This window comes from Nyctereutes procyonoides, unplaced genomic scaffold (assembly GCF_905146905.1).
Source record: "Nyctereutes procyonoides isolate TBG_1078 unplaced genomic scaffold, NYPRO_anot_genome, whole genome shotgun sequence".
In the NCBI taxonomy this organism is placed as follows: domain Eukaryota; kingdom Metazoa; phylum Chordata; class Mammalia; order Carnivora; family Canidae; genus Nyctereutes; species Nyctereutes procyonoides.
Genome location: NW_026575131.1, coordinates 9,367,372 through 9,392,363, shown reverse-complemented (window position 1 = coordinate 9,392,363; position 24,992 = coordinate 9,367,372). Strand labels below are relative to the sequence as shown.

Genomic DNA, 24,992 nt, shown 5'->3' with positions numbered 1-24,992 from the left:
CCCAGGGAGGTCTAGTCATCACTAGAGCACAGCAGCTCCAGCCCACCTGTCTCTGTTCTGTGCTGGGACTCTGTACATTCTCAGGTGGACCCAGTGGGCCCGGGCTCCTCCTGCTGGAAAGGTTTAGAGGCGGCATTATTTACATCCTCCTCGAAGGGGCTGCCCTTCAAACCTCTCTTGAGGTCAATAGGTCCCAACACTTGGAATCTTGGGTTCTGCAGAGAGATTTTTCACCACTTTGGCTCTTTCTATAACCTGATTTGACTAAAACTCCAATTTTCCAAGCTTGTTCTGTTTCTTGAGGGGCAGATTACAGCAGGTACTTATTTACCCATGAAGTTCCCAGAACTGGAGAAAGGACAAACATTTAAGATGCATAAGGAGTTCTGTGTCTTCCAGGAATCTCCTTGAGAAGTAGCAGAAGAACAGCATGCTGAGGGCATAATGGGTAGAGGCCAGAGCAAGGAGGTGGAGTTTCTCTCTCTCTCTCTCTCTTTCTCTCTCTCTGTCTCACATGCTACATTCAGCTTATCAGGGATTCTTGCTCAAAAGGCAGGTTGAAGGTCCCAGCTCCAAAGTGTGAGTCAGTGGAGCCCCAGGAATGAACATGAACCCATTTGTGGTTCTGCAGGTGGCCCCCTTATCTCACTGGAAGAAATACGTGGTAGGGTCCCTTCCAGGTGATGATCTAAAATCCTATTCTCTCCAGAGTTAGACAGTGGCACACAGTGGGTGTGGTATGTCACACAAGAGGTCTGTGCCTGGGACTTACAGCATCTTCCAACAAAAACAAAACTCTGACAAATCATGACCGCAAACAATGGGACCGGGTCCCCCTACCCCCACCCCAGCCACACCGCTGGGGGCCTTCTGTCATAGACAGAGAACTCTGCAGCCCTGCAGGGGAATCCAAGCCCACCAGCCACCAGGCATGATCACCATCTTAGGGCGGGAGAAAGAGGGCAAAGCAATGTATGGGGGAAAAAAATGTTTATACAGTGCACCTTTTATAAAGCAGTTAATGAAGCAGACGTCTTGCTCTCGGCCACATCAGGCACCGGCTGGCACAGTCCATGAGGGTACCAGAGAAAGTCACTGCAGTAGGACAAAACTGAGGAATTCACATTTTGCATCTAGTGGTGTTTCACTGCACTCAAATAGAAAAAGTTAAGCACTTTCGAAACCAGGATATTTGTAAAGGGTGACCTCGTGCAGCCGTAGCCCACAGATCCATCCAAAAAGGAGCACAGATTGTATGACAGATTATGTCTTTCAGGGCCTAAGGAAATGAGGCTCAGAGCCTTCGAGTGTTCACATTTCACTTTTGACCATCAGAATAATGAAACATTGCAGAAGAAAACCTACATGCTCCAATTTATTGGCAGCTCCAGCCATGTGTTTGGTTTGCAGACAGGTCTGACGCGGTGGGAGAAGGTGTATGCAGACCTCGGGGTGGGGTGTCTGGGGAAGGAGGGCAGAGACAACCGAGCTCAGGACTTGGTTCGAGAAAGACTGAGAGGGTGAAGATAGTATCTAGCACAAGATTGGGAGGGGAGGGGTGCAGAACCATGGGTGCTGCTGAAACCGAATGCCACTGATCTGCTGTGCCCGTGGCCCCCAGTGGCTTCTGTTAGCTGCTAGGGCAGCAACTTCCCGGGAACAGCAGAGACTAGGGCAACTCTGGCTGGTGAGCAGGGAGGCTCAACTGCCAACAGACCCCATCATGGCTGCATCTGCACCCAGAGTGCCCCCGTGGTCCTATACATGGTCACGAAGACCCCAAATCAGCATCCTGTTAGCCTCCCAAAGAGCGAGGACTACCTGGTATTCACAGTGTCCAGTTAGTACTGAAGATCTTGCATTAAATGGTACGAGTCTGAATACTGGCATTCCAGGGCATGCCTCTCTTCTCCCTGAACATCTAAACCATGCTAGCTTCTTCTACTATGTGCAAGAATGTGTGTGTCGTGTGCACACGCAGTGTGGAGGGAGAAGAGGACAGAGCTTATAGAAAGTGAATCTGTGGCTTTTGGGAAGTGCTTTTACTTGTAACACAGTGAGTCACAAAAATATGTATAGAAATTTTTTTTTATTTTTTTTTTTTAGAAATTTTTTTTTAAAGTGCACTAAAGAACCAATGAGTTGGCCACTCCCCATTGAAAAACCTCTGATCTAGAACATCTTGTATTAAACAACCAAAGGTATTTCTTGGGCACAGTCATATCCTTCCTCAGGGCTGACAGGACACTTGAGAATGTGTTTACCAGGTGTGTAAAACTTTTGAGACCTTCGGTGAAATGCCCTTCTAAATAAAACACAACAGTCTGCAGCCCAAGACATCACTTGTGCCTGTACTAGAGCAGGATGGGAGTATTACCACTGCTGGTCCCTTTGGCCAAACTGGAAACACCATCTCTTGCAGAAAAACTGAGTAACTGTTCCTCCTACACGGTAAGTCACAGAAATAGAAGAAGCTCAGGGAGATTCTAAGGAATTCATCCTTCCAGCCGGTCATCTCCGAATTTGGTTGGTAAACATTTGTTTTTGTGAACTTCTTTTAAATGTTCAATTCAGTGGTTTTCACATATTCTAAAAACTCACATACCATCATCACTAATTCTAGAAAATTGTCATCACCACCCCAAGAAATCCAGCATTTATTAGCATTCCCTCTCCATTCAGCCCAACTTCCAGCCCCTGGCAACCATAGTCCTCTAACCTGCCCTATAGATTTGCCTGTTCTGGACAGTTCACAAAAATGGACCCATCCAGTATGTGGCTTTCTGCAATGGCTTCTTTCACTCGGCAAAATGTTTTCAAGGTTCATCCGTGTTGTAGAGAGTGCCAGGACTTCATTCCTTTATAGCCAAATAATATGTCACCATTCAGAGAGACCATATTTATCCATTCATCTGTTGACAGACATCTGGGTTATTTCCATCGGAGGCTATTATAAATGAAGGTGCTATGAACATTTATGTACAATTTTTTTGTATTTGTATAGGCTCTCGCTTCTCTTGAGTAAATACCTAGGAGTGGCATTTCTGGCTCATATGGTAATTCTATGTTTAACTTTTTGAAGAACAGCCAAAGTATTTTCCAAGTGGCTGGACCATTTTCTATTCCCACAAGCAGTGTATGAGAGTTCCAGTTACTCTACATCCTTGCCAGCACCTGTTATTGCCCATCTTTTTGATTACGGCCATCTTAGTGGGCACGAAGTGGCATTTCGCTGTGGCTTTAATATGCATTTTCCTAATGAACAATAACATTTAGCATCTTTTCACGGGCTTATTGGCCGTTTTTATGTCTTCCTTGGAGAGGATATAAAAATAGGTCTATTTATTTGTTTATTCAAATATTTTGCCCCTTTAAAAATCGGCTTTTTATTGTTAAGTGCTAAGAGTGCTTGATATATTCTGGAGCTGAGTATGTGATTTACAAATATTTTCTTCCATTCTGTGAGGTGTCTTTTCACTTTGATAGTGGCCTTTGAAGCACAGAAGTTCTGTGCCCCATTTTGATGAGGTTAATTTACCTCCTTTTCCTTTGCTTATGCTTTTGGGAATCATATGTGAGAAATCACTGCCTAATCCAAGGTCACAACGATTTATACCTATGTTTTCATCTAACAGTTTTTTTTTCTTCTAACAGTTTTATAGTTTTAGCTCTTACATTTAGGGCTCGAAGCATTTTGAGTTAGTTTTTATACAGCGTGAGGTAGGAGTCCAACTTCATTTTTTTTTTTATTGAAGTATAGTTGACATACAATGTTATATTAGTTTCAGGTGTACAACATAGAATTCCAACAATCCCATACATTGCTCAATGCTCACCATGGTAACTGCAGTCACATAACAACGTTATCACAATATCATTGACTATATTTCTTGTGCTATACTTTTCATCACTGTGACTTATTTGTCTTATAATTGGAGGTTTGTACCTCTTAATTCCCTTCACCAGCTTCATCCTTTGGCATGTGGATATCCAGTTTGCCCAGCACCATTTGTTGAGCAGACTGTCTCCCTTATTGAATTCTCTTGCCACACTTGTCAAAAATCAATTAGCCATAAACATGAGAGTTTATAACTGCACTTTCCATTCTATTCCACTGGCCCATCCCATTGATCTCTATGTCTATCCTTATGCCAGTACCACACTCTTTTGATTATCATGGATTTGTAGTAAATTTTGAAACCAGGAAATATGAATCCACCAACTTTGTTCTTTTTCAAAGGATCATTTGGCTATTCTGGGGCCCTTGCATTTCTGTATGAGTTTTAGGTTATCAATTTGTGCAAAGAGGCCAACTAGGAGTTTGATAAGAGACTGCACTGAATCTGTAGATCATTTTGGATAGTATTGTCTTCTTAACAATTTGAGTCTCTGATCCACGAACATAGGATATCTTTCCATTTATTTAAATCTTCTTCAATTTCTTTCAATGATATTTTGTAGTTATCAGGGTATAAGTCTTAAACTTCTGTTGTTAAATTTATTCTTTCTTATACCAGTATAAATGGGAAGATTCCTTAATTTCATTTTCATATTGTTAATTGTTAGTATAAAGAAATACAACTGTTTTTTGCAAGTTGACTTTGTACCCTGCAACCTCAATGAATTCATTTATTACTTCTAACAGGTTTGTATATGTGCATGAACTCCTTAGAATTGTCTGCATACAAAATCATGCCATCTGCAAAGGGTTTTACTTCCTCTTTTCCAATTTGGATGCCTTTTGTTTCTTTTTCTTTCCTAACTGCTTCATGTAAATATTAGCTTCTTAAACATTTTTAACACAAGTTTTAATTGGCTGCCTATGCCAAATGGTTTCATAAGGGAATCCTCTGTTCCCAGGGCCACCTTCTGACATGCTGGTGCTCAAGGATGCTAGAATGGGTCCATGCAAAAGAAAAAGCACTCTGAAGTCAGGGAGGAGGACATTAGCACCACCCTCCACATCTGAGGTCCCATTCCTGCTCCTTATTCTGAGCTTAGAACACTAGGCTTCCACACCCAGGACGTTACCAATCCTATACTTACCACTTTTCACAAGATCCCAGAATAAAGGAGTAAAAAGATACTGGAGTGAAATGATAGGTCCAGGAGAAAAAAAGAAAAAAAAACATCTACCAGCCAGGGACAGCAGTAGGGGCAGGGTAAATAAACACCTATAGGACGCCAGGGGAGATCCAGGGATTGTTTGATGGCTGAGTCACCCCCCATCATCTACCATGGAGACTATTTCCCTACCCGGGTCCAGATTTCCCATCCCACTCATGCTACCCCAAGGTCCAGAAGGGTGCAAACTGAAAGGTACCTTATACACACACATGCACACAGCCACCAAGGGGCGGACTGTCTACGTTGGCACAACCTGAGCCCTTGGAGGCAGTCCTGGCCCAGCCTGGTCACACTGTGGATGGCTGCGAGGAGCTCCTCTGGCTGGAGCTGTGGTGGCTCAGGACAAAGGTGGATGAGTTGCTCTTTTTGCTGACGCTGGTCTCCCCTGGACGGTTCCCCTTCAGGTAGCTGGAGGAGCAGCAGAGGAAGCGCTGTACAAGTTCATGGAAGAGGTGGCCCGTGAAGAGCATGTAGATCCAAGGGTTACAGCAGCTGTTGAGGCTGGCCAGGAGCATGGCTATGATGAAAGCCGAGGCTGAAGGGAGGGTAGGGGTGCAGGGAGAAAGGAGAACAGGCCATCACTACTGGAGGAGTCACCCTCATTTCCTGAGAATGGCCTTTCCCAGGTACCATGGCCTTGTCAGTCACAAGATGGAGAACTAGAGAGATAAAGTCTGTCTGCCTTCCATATTGTGGCTCTGGGCGTGCACTCAGCCTGCCCCCCCCCCCCCGCCGCCCCTGCCCACCTCCCAGCCTTGCCAGGCTCAGCCTAGCCCTAGAATGCTCCCCATCCCGTCTGTCATCAAAAGCATACCCGCCGAGAGCTTCCATCAGCAGGGGCTGCACTCGTCCCGGCCACCTGTTCATTCATAACTCACTCAGCAAGGATCCAGTGCCTACGCCTCGGAGTGCCCCAAGAGCACAGAGTCCGGAAGCTGCCAGGCCTAGTTTGTAGTCTAGTTCTGCCAGCAACAAATTACTTTAGTTCCCCGAGAGACTGCTGTTTGCTAATCTTTCAGCAGGGATAACAAGGCTATCCAAACCTCACGAGAATACTGGAAGGATTTTTTTAAAAATGCCTGGCACTCGGTAAGTGCCCAGTACATGGTGGCTGCTATCGTGACTGTGTGCCACACACCCGGCAAGGCACCAGGGACACAAAAATGAAATGAGTAGCTCCATGAGGTGGGCACGGTGCGGGCATCGTGGGGTGGGGCACACCAAGGAGGAGTGCAAATCTGAGCAAATCATGGCCAGCCCCACAGACACCGGCATTTGAGCTCATCTCTGAAGGATGCTTATGAGTTTTCCAGGCAGAGAGGGAGGAAGGGTGCTCGAGGCAGAAGGAATCGCACAGGAAAAGGCACGGTGGCAAGAAAGAGCTGCTATTTTCGCAGTTGAGAACACTGACAGTTCTGTACCCCTAAGAGCACTGCTTCAAGAGCACGACAAATAAGACTTACACAGAAAAAAAAAGTTTACCTTGAAATTATTTGAGGAACCGTGCAAAAGCCATTATACTGAGCATTTATTGTGTTTCAGGCAAAATTAAAGAACAACTTCAAGACTTTGCTTGTCACGAGTTCAAGCTTCAAAAGGAAAGAAAAATTTCTAATCCTGGGGTGCCTGGCTGGCTCAGTCGGTAGAGCACATGACTCTTGATCGTGGTGTCATGAGTTCAAGCCTCACGCTGGGTGTCAACTTTACTTTAAAAAAAAAAAAAAGAAAGAAAGCAAAGAAAAACTCCTAATTCTATATACCTCCGGGTTTCAGAAGGAGGGAAAAAAAATCTAAGTTCCTTGCAATGGACTTCAATCTGACCAACTGTAGCCATCTCCTACCATGGAAGAGAATGAGGAATCCCTCTACAAATCTGCAAGGAAAACAATGTACCCAAGACAGCTGCTCTCAGCCACATCCTTATGAGTGAAGGCACCTGCAAGAAGGCTTGGAAAATCTTCTAGTCTTTGGTCTTGTCTACAAAAAGTTTTCAAAAAATAACTCCAGAATTCTGGGGTGTCTGGCTGGCTTGGAGTGGCATATGACTTGATTTTTTTTTTAAGATTTTATTTATTTATTCATAGACACAGAGAGAGAGAGGCAGAGACACAGGCAGAGGGAGAAGGAGGCTCCACGCAGGGAGCCCGACATGGGACTTGATCCCGGGTCTCCAGGATCACACCCCAGGCTGCAGGCAGCACCAAACCGCTGCGCCACCGGGCTGCCCCATATGACTTGATTTTTGAGCCCAACATCGGGTGCAGAGATTACTTAAATTAACAAATAAAAACTTAAAAATTAACAAATAACTCCAGAATTCAAGAGCTAAATCCAAGAAAGGATTTCTCACAGGGACAGTGGAGCCACAAGATCTAGAAGCCACCACAGATGAAGGCATGGAGACATTTGTCAGCAAAGTCACCAAGCACCAAAGGAAGAACGATGTTGGTTTGCAAGACAAACGTTTGGTTCTCAAAGTGGGATCCTTGGATCACCTGGGAACTTGTTAGAAATGTAAATTCTCAGGTCCTGCCTTAGACCTACTGGACCACACTCCTGGGGGTGAGGTTCACCAGTGTGTTGTAAACAGCCATCCAGAGGGTTCTGACACACACAGAAGTGTGAGAACCACTGGTCTAATTATTTGCTGCACCTATTGGCACAAAAGCAAACCACAATGGATAAAACCAAAAAGTCTTGCAAAAGAGAATATTTAGGAAAGCAAAGGAGGAGCATCTAATCCTTGAACTAAAATAGTAAAGCACAAGAGAGTGGAGGGACACCTGGGTGGCTCAGTGGTTGAGCATCTGCCTTTGGTTCAGGGTGTGATCCCAGGATGTGGGGATTAAGTCTCACATCAAACTTCCCACGAGGAGCCTGCGTCTCCCTCTGCCTATGTCTCTGCCTCTCTCATGAATAAATAAATAAAATCTTTAAAAAAAAAAAATAGGAAAGTGGGAAACTGGAGGGGAAAAAAAAAGGCCTGTTCTACTCACTTTCTATAGAAAAGAAGAAGAAGAAAAAAAAATATATATATATATATATTTGATTTGGATGGCTAAGAAGATGAATTTAAATGTAGCAATTCAGGCAGCCTGGGTGGCTCAGCGGTTTAGGCCTACCTTCAGCCCAGGGCGTGATCCTGGAGACCCAGGATCAAGTCCCATGTCAGGCTCCCTGCATGGAGCCTGCCTCTCTCTGCCTGTGTCTCTGCCTCTGTGTGTGTGTGTGTGTGTGTGTGTGTGTGTGTGTGTGTGTCTCATGAATAAATAAATAAAATCTTTAAAAAAAAAATGTAGAAATTTTTTTCTGAGAAATCACCAAGACTAAAAAAAACCCAGAAAGTCCTCAAAATTGTAATTAAATGTGTAAAATAAAGGAGGCAAAATCAACACATAAAAAGTTAAAATTTTAACAGGGCATTGAGGAATAAGGTATCAGACACATGGGCAAGAATGAAGGTGTTTAAGGATATGAAACAAAGTAGAAGGACATAGTAGGAATGAAGTTCGCACTTGGACAGGAAGGCATCACCTTTCACCTAACTGCATGTAGTTAAAATCATATCTTTTCTCTTAAGCGATTGCCTGACTTTACGTTTGGATCATTTAACTTACCTAACCTATCAAAAACAAACAAACAAACAAACAAAAAACCATGCAGAAACATCAGCAGCAAAAAAAAGGCAACAGTTCCTGAGTAGCCAGGGGAGATTTCCTACCTCCAGGAGGCCAGCCTGAGTGGGAGGAGTCGGGAGCAGCGCCAGCGCCTCTGCCCCCACCTGGCGGCCGCAGACCGGAAGGATGACCTGGCTGGGCTCCTTGGGGGATGCATCACCCTAAGCTGAACCTGCTCCAGTCAGGCTGCCAAATGCTAAGGGTACAACTGGACTTTTAAAAATTTGGCAATATCCTAAGCATCCAAGGGCCATGCGTCCCCCGGGGTGGAAATGCAAGCCATCAGCAGGGAGGAGAGCTATCTGGGGATCAAAAACTGGAGAGGACATCTCAAAGGAAGGAAGCAATAGAAATGAAGGCACACCAGTGAGGATGTCCAAGAACTTTCAGGGACTGCCAGAGATGGAGTAGGAGAGTTTCACGAGAAAAGAAACGGCAAAGAGCCAGGCTGAGGAGGATCTTGAATCCAGGCTGAGATTTAATCTATATACAACGGGGAGCCATTGACTATTTCTGAGCAGGTGATTGATTGCACCTCACCAGCTCTTTGCACTTGCTGAACCCTGTTTAGACCACACTGCTGCCCTTCCTGGTGGCTAGAAAGGCTTCACAAGGCTGCAGAAGAACAGGAACAGAACAAAGCATGGAACATATCGTCCTCACGATTCACAGTGTTGTTTTCAAGAGCGCACATGAAAATGCTGACCATTGGAATCACCGCTCAAGCTTGCACAGGACCCTGTGGTTTTGTTTTTGTTTTAATATTTTATTTACTTATTCATAAGAGACATAGAGGGAGAGAGGCAGAGACACAGGCAGAGAGAGAAACAGGCTCCGTGCAGGGAGCCCGACGTGGGACTTGATCCCGGGACTCCAGGATCACACCCTGGGCTGAAGGCAGCGCTAAACCACTGAGCCACCCAGGGATCCCCTCATCCCCATTTTATCTGTGAGGAGACAGAAGCTCAGAAGGGAAGTGACTTCCCCGGGGACACACAACAAGTTCCCCTGTGTGTTCCTACCTGAAATTAATGAGGTCAATCCTTTTCAAACGAGATCAGCATTCACACATGTCAGGTTGGTACCAGTTAATGAATCCTCTCAGTCCCAAAGCAAAGACACAGGCTTGCCAGGCAATGGCTCTTCTGCTATGATTTGAAGGACAGAGAGCAACTACCCTTTTTTCCACACAGACATGATTGTCCATGGAGACTAGGTACTGGCTGTTCCCAGTGATGCTCTTTTATAATCTAAGTACATCTAGGATGGGAAACACATTACCTCCTTTCAGATCCCCACCATTCATTCCTGTCAGAAATGACCCCTGTTCTAGACCAGGGACCAGCAAAATACATAGCTTGGCCTATGGGGGCCAACCCCCACCTGATGCTTATTTTTCTAAATAAAGTTTTACTGGAACACAGCCCACACCCATTCAATCATACATCGTCTATGGCAGCTTCTGTACAACAAGGACAAAGCTGAGTACCCACTACCGAGACCTTGTACCCAAAAAGCCTCAAACAATTACTGCCTGGGCCTTTACAGGACATTAGCCAATCCTTGATGCCTGTAGGAGGGTCAGATGTTAAAAACCATTGAGAGGGGCTCAGAAGGTCAGGGGGAAACCCACAGAGCGAGCCCAGCTCACTTCTCCACATGCTCCCATGAGAAGAACCGGGCGGTGGCTTTGCTTTCAAGTTACCCAGGCACGGCACAAATCCTGGCTCGGTCACTTTGCACCTGTGTGTTCTAGGGTGAGGAGTCACCTAACCTCTCTTAACCTCAGTGTCTCCATCTGTGAAATGGGAGTAATAAAAAGAACTTCTTTCCAGAATCACTCCCCAGGTCCATTAGACAGGACGCCAAGTACTCATCACGATTCCCGGCGCTCAATAAAACTAAAAACTTCATGAACTTAGCCAGTGCTATTATCACTACACCATGACGTGTACACGCCCAGTAATGATAACAACCTGCGCAAAACAATGGGGAGAGGCTGCTCCCCGGGCTGGGCTGTGTCTTGGAATCTGAGATAGCCCAGGGTGGGGCACAGGACACAGGGCCCATAGGCTGAGCTTCTGGAAGCTGCACTGCCACATGGCAGTGTCTGTCCGGCGTAGCTCTTGGGCTAGACTGCATGGCCAAGAAGATCAGCTCATGCGTAGATTCGTTTCCTGGCTCTAAAGGCCCACACCACTGTGTCACCAACAAGCTTATCTGCCCTATTCAGCTAGCTGGTGATTTCCTGACCGATTTAAACAGACTGAAATAATGGGCATCTTCAGGGAGGGCTTCTGGACTCCGCAAAGTCAAAGGTGTCCTAAAACAATGGACGAGCGATAGAGAATGCTCTTGCCTTATTCCGTCTTGCTTGGGGTCCTGGGAATGCCAGATTTTGCCCTGTAGATTCCAGGGCCAAGATCTGTTCTCACATCCGCAGCTGGGGAAAGCTGCTGTCACTGCCCTCTCCTTGCTGCTCACTGCCTTCTGGCTCCAGGCTTTGGGGCATGCCGCCCTCTGGGGGTTCTTCTATACTGAAATCCTTACCGTGGGGACTGTCTTCTTTCTTCCTTTTTTTTAATTAATTGATTTGAAAGCGGGGGGGGGGGGCGGTGAGCAGGGGGCCAGGTACAGGGAGATGGAGGGGGAGAAATCTCAAGCAGGCTCCCTGCTGAGCGCAGAGCCTGACACAGGACTCGATCTCACGACCCTGAGATCAGGACCTGAGCCGAAATCAAGAGTCAGCCACTCAACCGACTGAGCCACCCGGTTGCCCCAGGACTGTCTTCTTTCAAAACACACTGCCCATGGGGTAGCTGCTGGTGAGGCACTGATTAAAATGGTGACTCAGAGTGGTGCTGCCTCCAGGTGGGTCTTGCAGGTTCTCAGCTGATGCCCTGGTGCCCGGATCCCAGGTCCCGCCTTAGGACCCAGGGGCTCATTCCCCAGCTGCCAGGGAGCTGGCCAGTGAGGCTCCTCGCCGAGTTCCTTTCAGGGCACTGCCTTAGGCCAGAGAGGAACACCCTGTCCCAGGAGCAGCCTACATCCGATGACCAGTCCATGCAGACGTACAAAGGTCCACCCCCTTTGCCTTAATTGAGGCTTCCTTCTCTGAAGGGCCATCCCTGGACCAAGCTCCAACACTGGTCCCTGCCCACACTTTGGACGAAGCAGAGCAATGAAGTCAGAACTCATTAAAGGAGGAGCTGGAAGTCAAAATCCACGGACACCTCCAAAGGTGTGGTCTGCAGCCCGCACCTCCTCTGGGCCAGGAGGATGGCGGAGAGGGGCCCCAGGGGCGCCCCAAAGATGGGAGGGAGGAACCAGGGACATGGGATTCAGATATAAACCCTTGGGGTCTGAATCCTCCACCTAACCCTTCTCTGAGCCACATCTACCCTATGAGCCTTAACATCCTTATCTGTAAATTGGAGGTGACTCTTGCAAGGACTCTGAGAAAACTGGGAGGAAAAAGTGAAAAGGGCTTTGTGAATGGCAGTGTTTACTCAGGTGATTGGTATCATTATTCACAGATATGAGATATGACCAACTGCATCATTTTTTAGAGCCCAAAGTTTGGAGGCTCCTGACCCCAAGTCTACTAAAGAAATTGTTTTTTGCCCCTTTTTCCATGACTTCCAAGATTTAAAAAAGAAAAAAACAAAAACAAAACAGGGACGCCTGGGTGGCTCAGTGGTTGAGCGTCTGCCTTCGGTTCAGGTTGTGATCCTAGGGTCCTGGGATGCAGTCCCACGTCGGGCTCCCTGCGTGGAGCCTGCTTCTCCCTCTGCCTGTGTCTCTGCCTCTCTGTGTGTGTCTCTCATGAATAAATAAATAAAATCTTAAAAAAAAATCAAAGCCCTGGGGTTGGATGATGGGACCCCCAAAGGAACTCCTGATGGTCCATTTGGAAAAGCTTCCCCAGCCAGTGACGTAAGAAACCCAAAAGGGAAGGTGGCCACAACCTATGGAGAGCAGGATTTCAGGGTCTCTGCTGGGACCCTATCTATTCCACCCTGTGCTCCCCATAAAAATAACATCCCTCCCCAGGACAGAGCCCGGAGTGGTGCAAACTGCTCTCTCTGGTCCTTGCCAAAAAGTGAGGGCTGGTGGGAGGCACTGGTCCAGGGACTGGTCCTCACACCTGCATGGCCACCAGCTTAGGGCTTTTCTCGGAGGAAGAGGAAGAGGAGGTCAGATATTCCAGCATCCTTTCATGCCCTGGGCCCGCTGCCACAGCATCAGCCCTGGGGACCTGCCCTTAGGGGAAAAACAGACGTATAAGACGGCACTCAGGGGATCCCTGGGTGGCGCAGCAGTTTAGCGCCTGCCTATGGCCCAGGGCGTGATCCTGGAGTCTCGGGATCAAGTCCCACATCGGGCTCCTACATGGAGCCTGTTTCTGCCTCTGCCTCTCTCTCTCTCTCTCTCTGACTCTCATGAATAAATAAATAAAATCTTAAAAAAAAAAAAAAAAGACAGGCACTCTATTAAACAGGTGCAGCACTGGAGAACAGGCTGGTGGGCCCAAGGCTGGGGACCAGGGGTAATCTTCAAGATCTTCAAGGGTTGATCTTCAAGATCTCCTAGGCTCCAAGCAAGAGATGTGAGCAGATATGGCCACCCGCCAAAAGCCAAATCCCCTGCTGGGCAAGTGTCACCCCCAGGAGACAGAACCAAGTCTGTGTTTCCACTCAGCGCTGTGATTCATGGAGGGGTGGGGGGCAGAGGGCCACTTGAGGACGAGGACGGCATGCCCCAAAGCGTTCCACCCGCCTACGAGCCTGGCTTTACTCAGGCCCCAAGAACTCCCATGTTCGGATTTCCCGGCACCCCCTCCACCGTGTCACCCAGGCCCAAATTAGCGCAAACAGCTGACGGGCAGCCAGCCACGGCCTCTCAGGCCTCTCAGAGCTACGTCGTGCCTGAGGCAACCAATGCATTTCACATACACTTCAAAGACCTATGGCTTAGCTAACATCTCTCATCTGAATCAAATCAAGCCCATTAACTTTTGGAAGAGGCCTTCACTCCAGAAACCAATTGCTTGGTTCAAGAACCCCCTACCAGGGGATTGGGAATTTGGGTCTAAGTACCTTATTCCTATAGGGGCTGTGTAAGAATTTGAAAGCTATAGTCTACAGAAGACTTTTTGTTTAATGATTTTTTGAAAGTGCACTTATATAAAGATCGAATACTAGTATGTATCACAGAGTGCCTTCTTTGAAAAGACCACAATTTTACAACATTGGAATTGTTTAAAAATTCACAGATGTCTGATGGCCCCAGGTATCATAAAGCCAGGATTCAGAGCCAAATTTGTGGGCTACAGAGCTTTAGGTGAGCTTCTAGTGTGTCACTGCCCAAATCTGGGCTCACTGGGCTGGATGTAAAGAATAAAACCAACCGCATTCTAGATGCAGAAGAACTGGGGCCTTTTGGTAAACAACCAGCCCTTCTCTACCCTGCAGGGAATGACAGGCCCTGCAGCCAATTTCAACCATTTTGATAAAAGAGGTAAACTATAGGGCAGCCTGGGTGGCTCAGTGGTTTAGCGCCTCCTTTCTGTGTGTGTGTGTGTGTGTCTCTCATGAATAAATAAATAAAATCTTAAAAAATAAAAAAAATTTTTAAAAAAGAGGTAAACTATAAAAGACCTCCTACTCAGTATGTAGTCAACAGGCCACCTGCAGAGGCATCACCTGGATGCTTGGTAAAAATGCAGACTCTTGGGCTCCCTCCCAGACCTCCTTAATCAGAAACTGCATTTTTTTTTAATAAAGATTTTATTTATTTATTTATTCACAAGAGATGCAGAAAGAGGCAGAGACACAGGCAGAGGGAGATGCAGGCTCCCCGCGGGGAGCCCGATGCAGGACTCGATCCCAGGACCCCGGGATCATGCCCTGAGCCAAAGGCAGATGCTCAACCACTGAGCCACCCAGGGCGCCCCTAGAATCTGCATTTTAACAAAATCCCCCAGGTGATTTGTGTGCTCAGTGCAGTTTTAAAAGTATCCCTCCAGGAGGGAGAAAGATAATAATAAAGTAACTGCTGGATGATCTCAACATGGAATGTGCTGCTTTGCACAGACAGCTCCTACTGATCCTTGGAAACCCTTTTCAAATGTTGCTTCCTTTCTGAAATCCTCCTGATTTTTTTCCTCCAGGGAGAAAGAATCAACTAATGCTCCTGGGGGTGACACCTGGGGGTGACAAATATCGATAGTAAAGACCTCTCTCCTTCATCATCCCTCCATGTTGTCAACACTTATGTTTTCAGACTTGTGGCTGGGGACTGCGTGTCATGTATGGAAAATAGGAAGAATTCTATAAGGGACTGAACTGAAGCATGAAATTAGCAGACAGGAAGTCCTGATATAACTGCCGCTGGCAGGCTGACAGGCAAAAAGGCCATCTCCCTGCTTGACAATAGGAGGTGGCTCTACCTCTGTGAGTGGATCTGATGCAATTCCCTCTAGGAAAACCAGGCTCACACTCAGATATCAAGGTCTGGTGGAGAGAAATGGAATGAGCAAGAGTGATCATTATGGGGTGAGGTGTGGGCCACGGAGGGCAGAGGCCCGTGGTACTGGAGCATCTGGCAACAGGCAGGAAGCGCCAGCTCCCTGCAGAGCAGGACGGCAGACTCTGGCAGAGGATGCCCCTCCGTGGCCAGGAATCAGGATCGCAGGAAGGAGGGGCTGGGACTCTCGAAGGCCTGATTACACCCCCTTCCTGCCCACTCCTTATGCAAGGGTCCCTGGGACTTCTAAAACCCAGAACTAGAACCTTCCTACCACCCCTCCTGCTGCCTCCTCCAGGTAAGGCTTTAGATTCTCTTTACCTTTTTTTTTTTTTTTAAGATTTTATTTATTGGAGATAGAATTAGAGAGAGTGTGAATAGGGAGAGGAATAGGGAGAAACAGACTCCCCATGAGTGGGGACCCTGACGTGGAGCTCAAGATCTGAAATGAAGGTGGACACCTAACTGAGCCACCCAGGTGCCCCCTCTCTTTACCTCTTAACACTGGTTCAGAGTACCCACAGGCTTGCTACCAGTCCTCTCCTGCAACTGCAGCCCCTCTGCTAAGAGGAGTGTGCTCCTGAGCTCACAGCAGTTCCCACCCAACTGCACCGACCCAGCCCAGGACCTGAGAGTCTTGGAATTGCTCTGCTTTTTAAAGCAGACATTGATTGAGCACTTACTATATGCCAGGCACTGTGCTACTGGCAGCCACAGCCCATCCTGCACACGCCTAAATCCTATTCTTAATTCCAGAAAACTGGGCTCCAGGCAGGTTTGTCAACTGCCCAAGGTCACTGCTGCCGCTCCATTGTGCTACACATCAGGACCGAAGAGCCTCACAGCAGCCAGACAGAAAATGGGCGTTGCTCCCAGAGCTCTGTAACCCACCTTGGCCTGACTGTCTCATGTTTACGTAAATCTCACGGTTGGGGTTCCGGAGTGAGGGACTGAGGATGGCTCCATGCAAACTCTCCTCACTGGAGAACTGAGGTATCAAAGCAGAGGTTGTGGGGACAGGACCCCTGGGAGGTAGTAATGTCTATAGAATGAATGCATTGGCCTGCAGAGGGAGGAGACCCCCAGCTGGGGGGAAACTGGGGGTTTCATGAAAGGGAACGCTGGCTGAGGCTGCCATGTCCAGCTGTTCAAGCTGTGTCCTGCCCGGCTCCTGCGAGCATCATGCTCACAGCCCATGAGGTAAATGGCACGTCCTAGAACAGTGCCACAAAGCAGCCTGCACTTGGACTTGGCCTTTGAAGGATGGGTCTCCAGAGAAGAGCCTAGAGTGGGCATGCCTGTGGTGGGAACAGAATCACCATGGGTGCAAAGCAAAATGACCCTGTGGGAAGTGGCAAGTCGTCAGGCCTGGCTGGAGGTACACGAGGCAGACTGGCCAGAGCCTGGGGCAGAGGTGACGAGGGTGGGTGCCCTTGTTCGACAGATGTTAGCTCGGGCCACACCTACACAGTGGGTGGGAACCAGCGCTTCTCATCCAGGGGTGACTGTGCCCCTTAGGGGACTTTAAGCAATGTCTAGATACACTTTTGGTGGTCACAGCTGAGGGGAAGTGCCAGCCATACTCAGTGGGTAGGGCCAGGGATGCTGCTAAACGTCTCACAGTGCCCTGGGCGGCCGCCCTCCCAACACAGGTCATCTGGCCTTGAATGCCAGTAGTGCCCAAGTCCAGACACTCTGCTCTCAACCAGAAAGCTGCTGATGCAAAGGAAAGTGGCCCCACAGAGGTGTGGTCCGGCTGAGATGGAGGGCTCCTCAGGGAGCATGGGGCTGGGGGGGCGTGGGGGGTTGAGAAGTGCAGGCTTTGAACGGGAGTGTGAGAAGGTGGTGCCATGAGGGGACAGGCAGCTGGGTGTGTGCGTGTGCGTGTGTGTGTGTGTGTGTGTGTGTGTGTTTCGGCAAAGAGAGCCCAGAAGTGTAGGGATGGTGAGGCCACAAAGAGAGAGCAGGGCTCTGGGGCCAGGCCAGGAATCAACTCTCTACGGGAGATCCCAAGGCCTAGCGTGGTGGACCACCGTGCAAATGCTGGCCCCACAAGGAGGGGCCCTGCAGTGGGGCAGTCTTTGGTGTAAGACGACATGGGTTCCAATCCCTGCTCCACTTGGAGCAAGTCTTGCCTCTCTGAGCCTCGGTTTGGGGGTCAAAGCCCCCTTTACCTTGCCACGTGCAGGTGAGGATGAGACGTGGGGCTGGGTACTCAACAAGGGGTGGCTACTGTTACCAACTACTCTAACTCCTTATGTCACCAAAGCAGATGCCCAGAAAGGGTGTCATGTTCCACCCCCACTGTTTCATATGGGGGTGACAGAGGCCCAGAGATCACACAGAGATGGGCCCCAAATCACAGAGACGACAAGACCAGGTCTCTGAGGGGGACTCTCACCACTGCCCAGAGATGCCCCCCGGGACTGATGCATTGGGGTCTGGAGGAGCACAGTTCAGCCCCCAGCGGGCCCCAGGCCCTGCCCTTAGGGGAGAGCCCTGTGGGGTTCCCTCTGCTTCCAACAGTTGCCAGCGCACAAAGCGGTGGGGTCGTCTGGTGGGTCTGGTGGGCCAAGCCCTCCGGCAGCTGATCAGCCAGCCCAGCCTCTCCAGAGAGGCCTCCAGCTGGGGGCAGGCCTGCTCCAGCAGCTGACCTCTTGACACACAGCCCCCCACAGCTTTCCCCAACCCCCTCAATGTCCAGTAAATGGAAAGCGTGTGCAGCAACGCCTCACCCAACAGAGTTTTGTTTTGTTTTGTTTCTTTGCTGTGATTAATCAAACCTCTGGGGGAAAACAGTGAAGTCATCTGGGACAGAAACTCATTGGCATTAGCATCAGCCAAGAACATAACTCACAACTGCTTCATGACAAGAGCGTGGTTGTTAACTGTCCATCTAATTGCAATTTATACCCAGAAGGGCCAAGTTTAAGAGCTCTTCAAGACAGAGAATGATCTGTCCAATCAATCTCCTCCTGCCCTCCCTCCCCCACTATCAGTGGGTCACCTGAAAAGCAGGCTCTCCTAGGTGCCCAGCCCACCCAAAACTGGGGCACGACATCCCTGAGAAGGTGAGGTGGATAGGCTACGCCGGAGGGACCAGAGTGCCCCAGAGAAAGGGAGGAGCTGGGAAGTTCATTTTCAGACACAGAGACACTTAAAACCAGGCCCCCTGTGCATTTCCACCTTCTCCTAGTACAACACTCCTGTCAGATATTTGGTTGCCTCCAAGTGACGGGGGTGCTCACTTCTTCCCCAGGCAGCCAGTCCCAGGGTTGGAGCGCTGCTTAGAAGATCCTTATTTCTCTTGAGTCCAATACCACACACCCATCCCGGCCCGTCTCCAGTACCTTTCTCCTCCCATATCCCTCATATTTGTTCAACCACCACAGGCTGAGCTCCCGATGAGTGTCCAGCCCTTTGCCAGGCATTGGAACCACACCAGGGAGCAGGACAGAAGATGTCCCTGCTGTGACAAGGCTCACAGTCCAGCCTTAACAAGTTTCTCCTTCACATACCAACCTCCCTGGACACGCTCTGTTTCCACCCTTATCCTCCTCCGCCCCGGCTCTCAGGAGAAATACACCCATCTCCTCCCTCAGGAATACCTGCCAAGATTCTCAGACTCAATCTCAAGAATGCAAACAAAACTTGAAACAGGTAGGATGGGGGAAGCGGAGGAGAAGATCACATGGCCCCCAAGTGCCACAAGGTGCACTATGTCACTCTCATAACAGCCCCAAAAGTAGGCTTCACTTCCTTGATTATACAGAGGAGGAAGTGGAGGCCCAGAGAGGTCTAACAGCTTGCTCAAGGACACACAGGAGAAAAAGGCAGAGCGAGCTCCAAACACAGGCCAACCATGTGGTTCTTTCCCTGCACAAACGATGCAGTTCCACAGGGTCTGCCCGCTGTCCTGGTCCATCAAACAGGTCCCTTGGTCCTTGTGCAGTCTCTACGCAGTGGAGGTCCCCACCCTGTTCTCTGGGCATCTTCTTGCTCCCGTGGAAATCAGTGGGTTTGAGAGAAAAGGTGACTATTCTGAAAGATGCACAGGGCTCATCTATGAAGTGTGAGATTGTTTTGTTTGTTTGTTTGTTTGTTTGTTTTTTAATTCAAAAACTTCTCCTCTAGCTTCCAGGCACCTTCTGGTGAATAGACAGGAGCCATGAAGAGTACAAGCAGCACACCTGCCCCATCCGCCAACTTGTCCCCCCTCCTCTCTCATCTCTGCCTACTGGACCTGGCACTTCCCAAAAACTAGAGACAGAGACTCAGAATCAGCCACACCATACCCAAGCAGCATCAGCTAACCCCTGGAAATATAGATGCACCCCCCCTTTCCACCTCCTCCCTCTGAAGTGGGCCTGGGTCAGGGTCAGAGTCCTTGGGATCAGCAGCAAAGCAAAGCAAACCCCACTTAGTTCAAGGGGAAAGGTTGGCTCCAAATCTTTGATAATGGAACAGAAAGTGCTTGTGAAGGATACATAGGGGGCTGGTCCAAACCTGCCGTGGGTGTCTGGTCTCACCCTTCCTCCTGCAGTCTCCCCAGCCTCTCTAAAGCAGGGCTCCAACAGCAGGTGGTTGCTTTGGGTGGGGAGGAGCTCAATTATTACCATGCTGCTCCTCTTCCTTTTCTCTCCTCTCACTGTTTCTGCTTCTAAACAATGGAAATATTGAAATTGAGAGTTTTCTTCTTTGCTTTGGCTCTTAGAAAAAGGAAGCCTTCTGTGGCTCACCTCTACACACAGAGCCTTTATTATTATTATTACTATTATTATATTATAATTTTCCTATCCTTTTCTTCCCTTCATCCAAGTTTCCTTGTATCTACTTTGCCTTGCCACAGTACCCAAATCTTTGTGGCCAACCTCTTATGACTTTTAGACAAGGTGAGCTCTAAACCTGTAAAGACAGCACTCAGTGTGAACTAAGGTGTAGGAGGGAAAGAAGTCCATCGAAGGAGACAGGTGTGAGAGGAGCACCTGGGTTTGGAGAGAATGCCAGAGCACACAATCCCCAATGGAGGCAGGGTCTTTGAGGACTGCGAAGGGCCTGGAGGCCAGCTGCCAAGGCAAGTATGAATTCTCCAGCTGCGCTGGTAGCCCATGATCTGTAGCCAGTGGTTAAGGAGCTTCTCACTCCCTCAGAGGCTTTCATGATGAGGCTACTGGCAGGAACAGATCCCACATTTGCCCCATTCCCTTCACCTCTATCTATACCCACCCTCCACCACCAGGCTTCCCTGAAGAACGTCAGGCTGCTCTCAGAGTGAGTCCTGAACTTCCAGTCTCCACTCCCCAGGAGATGAGCGGAGCAAGGGGCCCTGATCTGGATAGTTTGCATCTCTTCTAAATGCCCTTCCTCCTGGAAAGTGAGGGCTGTGCATTCCTTCCACAGTGCTGACCAATCTCTTGAGTAGCTCAAGTCTATTTATTTTATTCTTTACCACTTGCCAATGGCCTCCAGGCGGAGTCATATCTCCAAAGTGACCGTAAACACCATTATTTCTATGGTCCAGCCTGCTACTTGCAATTATCCCAATTCATGCCAATTGGGCCCAGAGCCCACGTCCACTCAGACCCTCACTGCAGCCCTGAGGCCGAGGCATCACTTGGCTGGGCTGGTGACCAGAGCCCGAATCCTCAGGGCTTGATAGGCCTGTCACACGGGGACTGGGCGCCTGCCCCTGGCAGCAGCAGCATCATGAATCCCCTGCTGGCTGCATCTGTTCCCTTCTCAGAGCACTCAGGACAGAGTGCCGAGGAGGACAAGGGGGACCTGGGCTTTCCATGTGGCACCCACCCTTTCCTCTGAGCTGGGAAAGAAGCAGAGGAACAGATGGAAGACCTGAGGTTCTTAGAATCTGTTTCTCTCCCTGCTCCTGGAGCCTGAGAGCAGGAGCCTGGCTGTACTGAAGGCCCACCGGGGAAATCCTCAGGGGACCCTGTGCACCTAAAAGGCCTCTGGTCCCCACTCTAGCTGGAGGCGCTCTCTCACTCTCTCTCTTCCTGTGTTTTCAAGACAGAGACGTGGATTGTCTGGTGGCCTTTTAAGGTGTAGGAAAGAAAGAAAAAAATAATAAAAGTGTAGGAAAGATCTATACCTCACTCAGTGATGATGATATGTGTTGACCATATACTCTCATTCTTTAGGGAGGAAAACTAGAAAAGGAGAGCAGGTGAGGGGGGTGGACAAGAGAAAGTCCTATGAAGAGGGGGTGGGGGAAAGAAGGAGGGGGAAAAGTGAATGGGAGAGGCCAGGGGAGGGAAAGACAGAAGAATCAGAGTATCTGCTGAAAAAATGCACTGAACGCTGAAATGTCCTCACTCTAAAAGCAAGATGCTAATGGTCAAAGGAGAGAAGGGGACCGACCCCTCACCCAAAGTCCCACACTAGTAAGGGCTGGAGGGAGGGCTCCCCAGTATGTCTCCCCAGTATCTACTCAGGATCGGTCTCATTTCCTCAAGGACTGGTGTTTGAACTCCTCAAGCCCTGGGTCTGGTATTTTCCACCCAGAAAATTGGTGTAGCCTGATGCCTTAATTAGAAATACCCACTGCTGACTTATGCCCAACCCAACTCCCTAGCTCTGTGTTCTTCATCAGAAGCTTGGCACAGGAGGAAACAGCTGGGGTGGGAGCAGGAACCCCCAGCTCTATTCTGCCTCCAATTGGTTGTATGACCAGGAGCAAGCACCTTCCCCACGCTGGACCCCTGAACCCTTTCCACAAGATGTGACCAGAGGCTGCACCATGGAACCAGGCTGGCTTTGCTGGGTCTGCACAGCAGTCCTCCCCCCACACTATCCCAGTCCGCTGCACCCCAGGTGATCAGTGAGTGCTGAACTGAAAGGATAATTGCCCTGGCCACTAAGAAAAAACGCTAGGTTAATAGGGAGGGCTGGGTAAAGCCAGGACTCTGTGGTTTCTGGAAGAGAGCAAAGCAAAGTTATCCAGCTGAATGAAGGGAGATTTCAGCTTCCAAGGCATGGTTGTATTTTAGACCTTTGGGAACAGGAGTGATTAAATCTAGAAATGGGGCATTTCTGCAAAAAGGGTAAAAGTAAACCCCTTGATCTTCCCTTATAAGCATTAGAGTTGCCTGCATCCCAGTGCAGTGCTATGTGCTTACCCCCAAACAAAAAGGTGTGGAGCTACTGGAATTGTGTGTGATGAAGGCTGAGCTGCCTGAAGCTTATGGCAGCCCAGCGCTGGCCACAAGCCCCGGGACCCACGACACTCTCTGCTCCCCCCAAGCTCCCTCCCCACAGACCATCCCATTCCCTCTCTCTTCCCCTGGTCTTCCCCACACAGGCCACCCTCAGCCCAGACCTCCCCAGTCCTCCCATGAGGAGAGCACATTCCTTCCCTACAGAAATCACCCAGCCTCCAAGGTCAAATTGAAAATTTTGTGTAGGGGCTCCCTCCGTTTTTTCCACCCACCCTTTCCCATCCTCCAGCACAAGCAACACAAGATCTCTGGCCCCGGGCACCCCCCAACACCCCCCTCCCCACTGCTCCCTGTGGCACTCACCTCTCTACCTTACAAGACTCACCACCTCCAACAGGCGAGGGCTTCAGGGACTGGACCCTACATCCCCAGGAGGCCCTGCCCAGTATGTCCTCCCCACCAGGAAGGAGCTGGACAGATGAAACAGCCCACCTTCTGCTGCCCTCACCCAAACCAGGCCCGGAGTGTTCTCGCTGACTCGAACTTAAAAGGGAACTTCAACATAGAGTACATGTAAAGTGGTGGGAGCTTGAGCTTGTACCCGGGTTGGAAAGTTCCTCCCACCACTCACTAACCAGGTGGGAAAGTCACTTGAACCTCGGTGTTCCCGGAACCCTATGCCCCATATGGAGCGCAAGGACTGTGCTAACTAAGGACGTGCGCCATCTCCTCCTCTCTTTCCCCTACTGCCTGGTGAGATGCTTTCATCATTGTGCCATTTTACAGAAGATGAAGTCAAGGCTCAGGGAAGCTAAGCCCCAAGTCCCTGGGCCAATGGACCCATGGAGCCCCGACTCACCCCCAGCTCTGCAGGATCCCCAAACCCACTCCCCCCACGCCCCACCCAGCCGCACGGCGATCCCCAGAGCCCGGTCGGTGCAGCGCAGGCAGGACGAGGACCCCCCCTCCGCCCCCCCCCCCCCGCCCGCCCCTGCAGCCGCGCTCCCTGCTCCCTCCTCCGAGGTCCCCGCCCCGCTACCTTCCTTGGGCGCATCGGCGTCCCAGACGCTCCACATCTGCACGAAGAAGAACGGCGTCCAGCACACGATGAAGGCCAGCACGATAATGAAGGTCATCTTCACGGTGCGGATCTTGGCCTTGGAGATGAGCTTGACGCTGCTGACCCGAGCCAGGGCCGCGCGCCCCGCGCCCTCCGGCCCCTCTGCAGCCGCCGCCGCCGCCGCCGCCGCCGTCTTGAGTCGCAGGTTCTGCCAGATTTTGAAGCTGATGAGGCCGTAGCAGGCGGCGAGCACGATGACGGGCACGATGTAGACCGAGAGCGTGATCCACGTGATGTAGGCCTTGGGCCCCCAGGGCTGGATGAAGACGGCCCAGCAGTCGAAGACGCCGTCGGCCACCTCGCGCAGCGAGAAGATGTGCACCTGCGGCGCGCTGGCCACCAGGCAGCCCAGCCACGTGGCGAGCACGGCCAGGCGGTCCGCGCGGCGGCGCAGCGCCCTCAGCGGCTGGCAGATGGCCAGGCAGCGGTCCAGGGACATGAGCAGCAGCAGGTAGGTGGAGGCGAACATGCCCACCACCTGCAGGTACTTGACCAGGCGGCACAGCAGGTCGGGCCCGTAGAAGCGGAAGGTGATGTCCCACAGCAGCTGCGGCAGCACCTGGAACACCGCCACCACCAGGTCGGCTATGCTCAGGTGCTTCATGAAGAAGAAGAGGCGCGAGTGCTTGTGGCGCGTGGTGCGCAGCGCCAGGAGCACGCACGCGTTGCCGCTCAGCGCCAGGAAGAGGATGAGGCACAGCACGGCCACCTCCACGCGCGCCAGGGCCTCGTTGCGCTGCGGGGGCCCGGCCGTGCGGTTGCCCTGCGCCGCGGGGGCCGCCTCGCTGCCGTTGCCCGCCTCCGCGCTCCAGTTGGCGGCCAGCGCGCCCTCCATGGCCGCGCCCGCCGGCTGCCGCGCGCCCCCGGCCCCCAAGCCCTTCGGAGGAGGCGGCGCGGCGGGGGGCGGGGGGTCCTCGGGTCCGCTCCCTGAGACTCCGGGGGCGCCGCTTTGCTGGGCCCAGCCTGAAACGGATCCAGAGCGCGGCCGTGAGAAGACCAAGCGCTGACCTCCCGACGCGCGCGCGTGCGGCACAGGTGTCCCCGCCCCAGGAACCCCAAGTTCTTTGGGACCAGGGGCGCCGCCGCCCCCCGGGGGTGCTGCTCAGGCTGTTCAGCCGCGCCCCCCCCCAGAAATCCCCGTTGGGGGTATCTCCTCCGAGCCCCTGGAATCCACCAGACTGACAGCTCCCTAGGATGTTAGCGCACCTGCACTGAGGGAGAGGGGACGGTTCCAATGGAACCCTCCCCTCCGGGACCGGGCCTCCTAATCAGGAAACTGGCGACCCGCCTGCCACCCTCCGAGCCTTGGCACGTCCGTCTTCCGCAAGACGCCCCAACAGCCGTCTGTCCCTACTCCGGTTGCTTCCC

The 24,992-nt window shown here is 50.5% G+C and overlaps 1 protein-coding gene across 1 annotated transcript; it reads right to left on the bottom strand.

Annotated features, from left to right (window-relative positions):
- Positions 1 to 3,800: 3,800 nt before the first annotated feature.
- OXTR (oxytocin receptor) lies at positions 3,801 to 24,459 on the bottom strand. The gene is made up of 2 exons (XM_055344120.1): positions 23,544 to 24,459; positions 3,801 to 5,662 (listed from the first exon to the last, which is right to left on the bottom strand). The coding sequence occupies exons 1-2, from the start codon at positions 24,457 to 24,459 to the stop codon at positions 5,415 to 5,417; spliced, it is 1,164 nt and encodes a 387-aa protein (XP_055200095.1). The 3' UTR covers positions 3,801 to 5,414.
- Between the last annotated feature and the right edge of the window lie 533 nt (positions 24,460 to 24,992).

Excerpts from the sequence above, each read along its gene's own strand:
- OXTR (XM_055344120.1), bottom strand. The coding sequence starts at position 24,459 with ATGGAGGGCGCGCTGGCCGCCAACTGGAGCGCGGAGGCGGGCAACGGC. Across the intron at positions 5,663-23,543 it reads CGCCGATGCGCCCAAGGAAG|CCTCGGCTTTCATCATAGCC; the intron begins GTAGCGGGGCGG and ends CCCTCCCTTCAG.